This window comes from Arctopsyche grandis, chromosome 7, assembly GCF_051622035.1.
Source record: "Arctopsyche grandis isolate Sample6627 chromosome 7, ASM5162203v2, whole genome shotgun sequence".
NCBI classification, from domain to species: domain Eukaryota; kingdom Metazoa; phylum Arthropoda; class Insecta; order Trichoptera; family Hydropsychidae; genus Arctopsyche; species Arctopsyche grandis.
Window position 1 is genome coordinate 24,668,408 of NC_135361.1, and position 10,350 is coordinate 24,678,757.

The following is a 10,350-nucleotide window of genomic DNA, read 5'->3' on the forward strand; positions in this document are numbered from 1 at the left end:
TATTGTTGTGGTCAATGAGCATAATTCACCCGTACACTATATAAGAATATCCTCGTATTTATTTATGCGATGTACATAAACTTTAACGATAATGTGTACGCATATAAATATAAATACATTATATTCATAAATGCGTAATGTAAACATGATATGTCAACAGTTGCATATTGCAATGTGACGTCGATTAATGTGCGTTTGCAATTGCAGCTTTGATTTCATAATGATTGGCTTTGAATTGTTGTTTATTGAGTAAATTAAAATTGCTAACTACTCTTTTGCATATATATTATATGTATACATTTACATGCTCAGGGAAAATTCGAGCTCGGGGGGAATAGTAATTACATAAAATTGCTTGACTATTGATGGCGAAGTTTGTCGACGAATTCGTCACCGTCGGACAGACAGGAATTTGCAGGCTTTGCTTACATCGTTTACCATTTCGGAGCGTCTCTTCCCCCCCCCCCCCCCCGTCTTCTCGACTCTTTATGAATATCATCATCATCATTTTCAGCCATTCACAGTCATACTGCTTTATGAAGGACGTTTTTTTCTAATTTCATCAACCCATCTCTCTTGTAGCCTCCCTTTCACCCTTTTACATTCTCTCGGGTACCATTTCCGCACTTATTTTGTACACCTTTTGTCCCTTCTTCTAGCTACGTGACATTGCAATGTCTTCACTCTCTCTACTATTATTAAATTATTAAAGCTTTTCATTACCTTTGATGTGGTTTTCAATTTCTAAACCAACCTTTTCTTATTTTTTTAAATGAAAATCAAATTAAGAAGTGGAAATTCTTTTAAATAAAAAACAATTTTGCTTAATGAATCAAATATTATGTGTTTTTCTTCAATTCAGACGGTTTTTTTTTATTAGTATTAACATGTATATGAAAAGAAAATTCCATTTGAATCTGCATTGATGATGTACACAGAAATTTTCTTATATATCTGTAATTTTTAGAAGTGAGTTTGATTAATACGGTATCATTTTTAATTGCACTATATAAAACGTATTCATATTTGGCTATATGTATGAATATATGTAGGTAATAAAGAGCTGTTATATCGAATTGAGCTGAAGTTTGAAAACCTTTTCAGAAAACTGTATGTATATGGTAGACGTTATGGGAAAATAGGCTGTCCAACCAAAACTTTCATATTCGATCGTAAAAGATGGGATTTGATGTGCACAAATATGATCTATGGTGCAATTCTAGCCTTTTATTGCACATTTAGTAGTCAAAGTTTGATATTGGCGTGTATTTTGCGGTTAAATTAAGCCATGTGGTTTAAATCTCAATCTCGACCCTTTATTGTGTATTGTTATGGCAAATTCTATATTGTATTGTATTTTATATTATCGACGTCGACTTTTCGGAATAATTTGCATTGCTTAGTATAATGTAAACACACATACATATATAAATAGTACCAAAGCTACTTTCACATTGATAAAACATCGATTGCATATAATTTAAGGACGTCGGTCGCCTCAGGAGGTTCAAATGGAAAATATGTATATCTAGTTACAACGACACAAAAAAAACACCAATGCAAATGCTTACCGAATGCATTTTTTTATTGCACAACGTTTAGCTGCTGTACTAATTTTATTAGATACGACCTTCGATTATGCACCATTACAAATGTTTCACTTTATCGACGTTCCGTGTACTGATTAATTTAGCCGTTTACTAATTTTAATAGTGTTCGTTATATTGATTTATGTATCGTGCTTATAGCTTCTGGAACTTATCTCTGGCACTTACACATGTACAGAGTTGAATAACGGCTGTTAAAAGCGTATTATAAATGACTAAAGGTGCAGACACACAGAGTGGTATGCGGCTCGTCTTTTTTTTTTTTAAATAGTTTTGCACAAATAAACGCTAGCGTTCCTTATCTATACCTTAGTAAAACTCACCCCCTGAATGTGCTTTTGGTGATACTTTATCCTTATACTGACATCATTTTAACAGTGATTCTAATATTTGTAGAAATGTATGAGAATCTTATCTAAATTATAAAATCGTTTGAATTAACAATGACATGAGGATACGCCCATCATAGCTAGAGTTTACTTACATCATCATTCCATGCCGTATAATTTATTCCATGCGCCTAAAAGGTGCAGACACAGATACGTTTGCACAAAGAAACGCTAGCACGCCAAATATATACCGTCACCATCCTTGGCAAAACTCACCCCCTTGGAGTGCTTTCGGTTATATTTTATCCATATATTGACATAGGTTTGACAGTGATCGATTAACGTGATTCCCATATTTAAAGAAATGTAAAAGAATCTTGTTGAAATAATAAGATCGTACGAATTAATAATGACATGAAGATACGCCCAACACAGTTGGAAGCCGTGAGCACGTCCATGCCATACGATTCAGTTTGTTCTTACTATAAAGGTGCAGACTCACGATCCTTGGCAAAACTCACTTCCTGGAGTTCAATAGGTGATATTTTATCCTTGTATTGCCAAACGCTTGACAATGATCAATAACTATGATTCCTATATTTAAAGAAAAGTAGGAGAATCTTGTCGAAATAATAAGATCGTACGAATTAACAATGACATGAAGATACGCCCAACACAGTTGGAAACCGTGAGCACGTCCATGTGCGCACTTTTCAGCGTGTTCTTCTCGTAAGTCATCGTAGGATCCTAAATTTGAGATTTTTTTATCACAAATGTGGCCATCGACTATATGTGCATTCTAGTCATTTTTTGTGATTCAAATAAAGATACCCAAAAAAGCTCTCAACAACTTTTATTTTCAAAATAATGACGGTAATAATAATACAAGTAATATTCAAAATAATAAAGGTAATAATAATAATAATTCAAAAAAATTGACGGTTATTATAAAAGCTCTCAACAACTTTTATTTTCAAAATTATGATGATTTTCTGAAAAGACCGCTTCCGCCATACAAATGGTCCTTGCCAGCGTGGCGCGCTTTGTATGAGAGTTTCTGGTAAAACAGTAACATTGAATTTTAGTTAATTAGCCAAAGTAGACCCAATCAAACGGCAAAAGGTGACTTTTGAGTGTATTTTTTTTAAGTAAAAAAATCTATAGGTTGAAGCCACAGACGGCATTGCTTAAAATCGATGAATATTTTTATTTAACGTTTCCTTGATACAACGCGAGTTTTCTATTGGATCCATCGTGGAAAACCTTAAATTTTTCGCATTTTCACTCCGGCCTAATGTGTGTACTCGTACATGTTGATTCGATTTTATTGGAAACAGCAATATATCAAATGCTCCATAATAAATGTATGTTGATAATTTATTGAGAACATCGACAGATGGAGTGTTGTTAAGATGTTCAGTTTGGGAAGCATCGGTCTAAGACTGAATATATGTACGTATGTACATTAATATATTACATACAAGTGTATGTATGTACTCGGGTTACCGTCAATTGTGCTGAGCAATTGCTGGACTTTATTTTTAGACCAGTTCTTGTGGTTCGCTTCACTTTCCGATTCATATCGGTCGCGAGCGAACGAGAATTGCACACAATCGATTATTAATTATTAATGTCCTCGATTGTTTCCTGTGAGGACGTGTGGGTCGCGATAAGTCCCCACTGTCGTTGCACAAAATTTGTGTTGAATGCATTTGCCCAAATCGTGTCTGAGCTACATTGCAAAATGACGGCGGGGAAAAAAATATACAATGTGCATGTAATAGTTTGTTTGGATTTGCATTCAATTGTGCACTATGTAAATATTGTCTTATTGACATTGTATCGATTGACAATGTGTGTTGAAAAAATCTAAGACAAGAGAATTTGTAAGCAGGGATTTGTTTGTTAGCGTGCGCGCGTTGCATCAGGTATGCATACAAAGTTAATTAATTGTTGCGGATTATCGTCTTAGTGTTGAAATTTTTAAAAATACGTTTGAATTGTTGTTGTGCCGATTGACTCAATGGCTAAATTTAAGGTGGTGTTTTTTATGTGATTTTTTTTCGAAGGTAAATTAACGGCAATCAATTTTGAGAATCCGTGGAAAAAATTATTCAAGGTACAATACAAATTCTCTCAGATACCGAATTCCAGTAAGATACCACGGAATTTACTTTGCTTTAACTAATTAAGACATACGATTGTATTTACCCGATTTTTAAAAAAACAGCTTTAAACTTTCTTTATACATATATATGTACATACATAGATGATCTTTATAATCAAATTATATTTATTCTTAATTTTTCTTTTTAGTTAAATAACATCTAATATACACATACTTTCAAATTACATATAGACGATTAGCAAATATATTTTGAGACTTGATACATACATACAATATGAAAATTCGAGTTCATAGCATATCGAATTTGTTGATATTATATATTTTATTACATTTTATACCAGGAAGGCCTACAGGTAAACCCCAATGCGCCTTCCTGGCCAATTACAAACAATACAGCATTTTTATTATACAAGTCGCTGAATTACGAGACACGGAAAACTCTATGAATTCCCTATTCAATATGAAAACTCTATTCAATATATGTATAATCTAAGAATTTAAATATATAAAATCATTTAGTAACATTTGTAAATTATTTCAATGTTTCTACTTTTCTTAAATAAAAAATCTAATTGAATGATAATATAATGGTCATTTAAAAATGCTTCCTTCGAAATATTGATAAAACGATTGAACTTCCTCTCAGATTAAAAAAAACAATTTCTGGTGGATCATATATATGTATGTCAAATAATGACAAACATTTTATATGTTTTGATAATTTATATTTTAGAAAAATTTCTTAGAATTATAACACTGCACATTTCATCTTACGCATAAACATGATGTAGCTTAAAATCATCACTGACCTACATATGTATATACACATGTGAGTACATTTAATCACTATTATATTCAATCTCATAATCATATCGTATTTTACTATATCATATGTATCTAAGAGCAACTTTTCAAATAGAATTCCGGTACACGCACGCGCGCAATCGCGTCGATTTGCGCGCCTCGCCTTCCCCTCATCCCAACATACTTGGGCCGTTTTTTTTATTTATATACACATATATTTTTTGCACGCCGCTCAAAACCGGTAGCCGTTTTCGATTTGCGAGAAGAACGGCCCGCCATTAATTACGCACGACAAATCCGATCTAATCGGACAGTCGGATCTGCGAGGCAAGAGCGTGCGAATCGCTCGCGAATTCCAAACGGGCCGGTTTTCCCCAAAAAATATCGCATACCCACCTTTGTATACACACCACTATCAAAACAATGTCAAACAGCGCCCATTACATATATATTGTTTCGCAATTTACCCGAGGATATTGTCCTCTGGGTGCATCCGCCTCGTGGATATCCCAAAATTAGCATAACGCTAATTTTCAACGGCTCACCTTCATCCGCATAGATAATTAAGGCATTTTTTGCGCGCTTATTATTTTACGTGTGTGCAAACACGGTTCTCATTAAGTGAGACGCATTTCAGGGTTATATATGTGTATATGTACGTATGTACTCCGATGCGATGTTTTTCCGAAACGGATCCTGGTCTCTTCGCATCGTTTGAGGCCGAACAGAGTGCGACAGGTAGCCCCGGAGTTTTTCACCTGTTTATCACTACACTAATTGGATGTCCGTGAGTACGGTGCGCTCGCACGTGAAAGTGCTCTTCAATGCAGATGAACGCTTCGTCACGATGTCGGTCCATTTTGAAAGACCTCTCGAACCGTGTGGTCCTTAGCGTGTCGTTTAACACCGACCGTAGAGCCGATTGCCAATGCAGTGGCATCGTATATGAAAATAAACCTTGGCTAGTGAGCGACATATGTATGAGGAATAGATAATAGCTGCTGTGACTTTTAAAACAGGGGACTAGATACGGAAAAAACATTTTTTTTAATTTTTGAATTATATAATAATAATCTGTCTTGAAGTGATGAGTATAATTTTTAATTTATGTGCTTACAGAAATATCCCAAGTAGCTACCTTATTCTAAATTGGGTCGAAAGCCGAAATAATGTATGCATTGTAAACGGTACTATAGGTATACATATATGTATATATGGTAATACTACCCGCTCTTCATATGTATGCATGGTAAACGGACTATTTCACATATTGTAATAAAAATCGCGAAAAACTTAGTTTTCGACTTTCGATTAAGTCGCTTTCGTTGTAGTGACGGCCACCGTTGTAAATTATATCTTGTTTGTCTTCAAAACTTAATCTTCTGAATGATTTGTCGAACAATCAATCGAGAATGCAATATTCCAAGGCCTCGTTATTTGTTTCCATGCACCCCGCACTGATTTATTATTAGGGAATAGTTTCGCTTGTCTAGTCCCTTGCCATATTTGCAGTCAAAAAGTTCTGTATAAATATGTATGTGCTATTTTAACAAAAAATCAGATTATTCTATGTAAAAATCCCACGAATGCTTGAAGAGACGAGTAAATTACCGATTAAAGTACCGCGAAGGGAACAGAATTGAAAGATTGAGTCCGTGCAAGTGAACGACGCAGCTGACCATACCATAACAATCCACTACCACTACCTCAGGTAGGGCCAATTCGAGTGAACAATATCAACATAGATAACAATTTTAATTTATTGTAATTAAATTATTGTTATTTTAGGGGACTAGCCTAGTTCCTCTAGTCCAATGAAGATACGCCACTGATATATAGGTAGAATCTGATTTATTCAACAAAAAGTTTATCCTCTGAAACTAAACTAAATGGGCTTGAGTATTTATTTTCTGCAAAAAAAAAAAACAAATTGCACCTTTTATTTTTCAGTTGAGTTCTCACTTATGAGAGGATTCGAATACATCGAATCTCTTTGGTACAGTCTGAATCTGAATGTTTATGAGACTTTCACCGATAGATTTGTATGTACTTATTTGAAAAAAAGACAAAAAATTTCAGCAAAACTAAGACCACTCCTACGTACATACATTTACGTACATTTACATACGTGATCGGGTCAACTTTCGACCTTTGCAAAGCCGACACCGAATGAGTTATCTGTGCGATTGGCTATTTTTATATTCATAGTATTACTCGTACTAATTAGAAGTTGTGTAATGATGGTGTATTATGGTTTTTGAATGGCGAAATGTGTCGTTAATTGATTGCGTCTAATTGGCGCGCGCGATATCGTGAATGGCCGACCGCTCCTGGACAAACTGATAAACTGTTGCCGGCCTTCCGTTTACGTATTAATACTGATAAAGCTATTGCTTTGTTACTGCTAATGTGTTATATTTATAAATTCCTATTAATTGTAAATCTACGAATGTACAAAACGATGCAGACGAGATTAAACATGATCTTGATCCCGTACCTGCTAAGAAAGTACATACATATAATACGCACGTATCTGCTAAGTACAAAATCAAAACATATGTACATATTTACCCACAAATTTCATTAATAATGAATTAGAATTTATAAACTTTTATTTAAAAAAAAGTGTTCAGATATAAGTACGATATATTCTTATATCTTGATTTCAAGGATTTGAACCTAATACTATCGTAATTGTACAATCGTGATATATATGTATAAAACTATTAAAATAAATAAAATACTGGACATTTCTAATACAAAGTTGCATATAATTTATCAATTTAAATTTAAAAATACAAAATGTTTATAATGACATAAAAATACAAAATAATAACAATGACATTTTAATAAGGTTTGATACATATTGACATAATTATAAAACAGATAAAACTTCACTACATATACAACATTTTACGTGCGTGGACGATTGGCCGCACGGATATTAGGCCAATGAACTTATCACCGAATGGACATTTGGCCGAACGGACACAAATATTGTGCTGATTGTGTATCGAAACTACTTAAAACTAACTGAAAACAGTTACATTATTCAGAAATCACTTCGACTGATCATTAAAATTTGATATTTCTGATAAAACAATTAAAAACTATATTCGTCCTTATGTCCGTTTGGCCAAGCCTCCGTCGACTTGGGGCGAAAACACATTGAGATCAAAACGCGTCGTCTTGGCTTCGAGTCATGAAAGGGCGTTTCCAGTTCATTGTTAATTCGTACCATCTTAAGTTTCTCTTACATTTCTTCAAATATGGGACTAACCGTTATCAATCACTGTCAAACTTATATCAATACAAGGACAAAATATCACCGAAAACACTCCAGAGAGTGATTTTTGGGACTGCGTGACTCGGGGATGGCTAGGTATGCTTGGTTTTTTTTTTAATGCTAAAGAGTATCTAAAAAAATACGTGCCACGTGCCTCTCTGTGTGATTTCGCCTTTAGTATCTGTCGGCCAAGTGTCTATTCGGTCAAAAGTCCGTCAAGCCATTTTAATCACTATAAAATCAAAGTTATCTTCTATATATTTTTGTAATTTTATAATTTACTTTATTTTCATCATAATTAAAAACTGAATAATAAGTTGTTATTTTTGTTACAGAATGGATTTATAGAATGTGAACAAGAGCAATGCCCAGATGTACGACACTGTTATACGCAAATGCCCAAAGAAGGATGCTGTGTGAAATGCAAAGGTATTATTTCAATATTAATATGTACATATACATTATAAATAAATTTCATTCTATGAAATATTTCAACCTTCACTGTGTAGATTAGCTCAACAAATAAAATTAACATATAAGGATTATGAAATCGCGTGACTCAGCCGTGGTTTTTCCATCCCGACGAGTTTTCCCCGACTTGGGGGGGAAAATAATCACGTGGCGTAATCTAAGTCTTGCATATATTATAATGCATGTACATAGGTGTGAATAAATTACACAATGTAACATCGTTTGTTTCAGGATGTGTGTACAAAGGAACTATTCACGCCAGTGACACGGAATGGAGGGATCCTGCAGATCCTTGCAGAATTCTCAGATGCGAGGCTGGAGTCGTCACCGAATCAACGATGCACTGTTACACACCTTGTGAAAACATCAGACCACCGGCTCCAGGACAATGCTGTCCATCTTGTCAAGGTAAAATATTAAATAATAGGAACCAGTCGGTATGTTAATGAATCTTACGAAATGTATCGCGTGACGAACGACCCAGAAATATTTTCTTTGTATTTTTATTTTCGTTCGCTCGCACGCACGATAAAATAATAATGGAAAAATAATCAAAATGTCTTAATCATATGTATGTACGCACTATAGTACGTCAAAGTAGTTTTTTTATCAAATTCAAAATCAAAGAATATCTTAAGCTATTTATAGTACAATTGCTGGGGATTAATTGAAAGTGAGTCGACGTTTCATTAAAGAATTTGCTGAATAATTGGATAGGCGATAAGATGCGATAATAACAAGCGGATGTGCTGATAAAAATTTCGTTACGTATATTGACGTATTAGTGACGCATTTGATAATTTTTATTTATATTTGAAATTGATTGATGGATCGTTTTGTTGTGTTTAATTTGCACTATTATCAAGGTTTTGTATAATCGTACTTTCTGCTCGTTATAAAATCATTTATGAATTAATACACAATCGTGATGAAGGATAAAATACAATATTATACTTAGTTTTGAGCGTTTATAATCATTGATAGATTGTGTATTATATAAACCTTTTTGCATTAAATCTTCCCAATTACATTATTGGTCCCCAAATATGAAAGAATTACTCAACTTTCTTAATAGTTTAGAGTTTTTTTAATCATTTAATATTAAATATCATTAAAACAGCTGAAATATATAATAATGTATACAGATTTATCTAAACAGAAACACACCTGTGTATATTATTTGGTTTGTTTGTTTGAGATGTTTACCCAATTAATCAAAAGCGTACTAATAGTGTGCTAACTTTCTTCATAAAAAAGGCGAGTAGAATCCAGAGAACTTTCAGAATATGACTGAAATCTAATTAAATGCATCGGGTTTTAGTCATTTTATTATAATAACCAATTGCCTTAGTTATATATCTATTATAGGAAAAAAATAACAACTTTATATATATTATAACTTTATAACTATTTGAAATTGGTTTTTACTCTAAATAAAGAAATAAGAATGTGTAAGTATATATTCTAAAATGTAATACTCAGACGACATGGATAGTACTTTGCATTGAATTAAATGAAAAAAATCTACTATGGATTGAATAAACAAGTCATAATAATACGTCAAAGTCTGAATCGACATAATTAATGGACAATTTAGAGAATCATTTCTCATATTTTTTGCTGCCATTACTGAAATCGAAACATTTCGCATCGTTTGGCTTTAGGGTCAGATATAAATGTGTAATGATATGACTATATGAGGTCCTAAAAGGCCGTTGAAAGCCC

At 33.4% G+C, this 10,350-nt stretch overlaps 1 protein-coding gene across 1 annotated transcript in view; it reads left to right on the plus strand.

Annotated features, from left to right (window-relative positions):
• The window catches only part of LOC143914325 (BMP-binding endothelial regulator protein-like), a 124,978-nt gene extending 114,628 nt beyond the window's left edge, over positions 1-10,350 (plus strand). The window contains exons 5-6 of the mRNA XM_077434509.1: positions 8,490-8,583; positions 8,857-10,350. Of these exons, the coding sequence (XP_077290635.1) occupies positions 8,490-8,583; positions 8,857-9,071 (309 nt within the window). The 3' untranslated portion in view covers positions 9,072-10,350. The remainder of the gene's footprint in view (positions 1-8,489; positions 8,584-8,856) is intronic.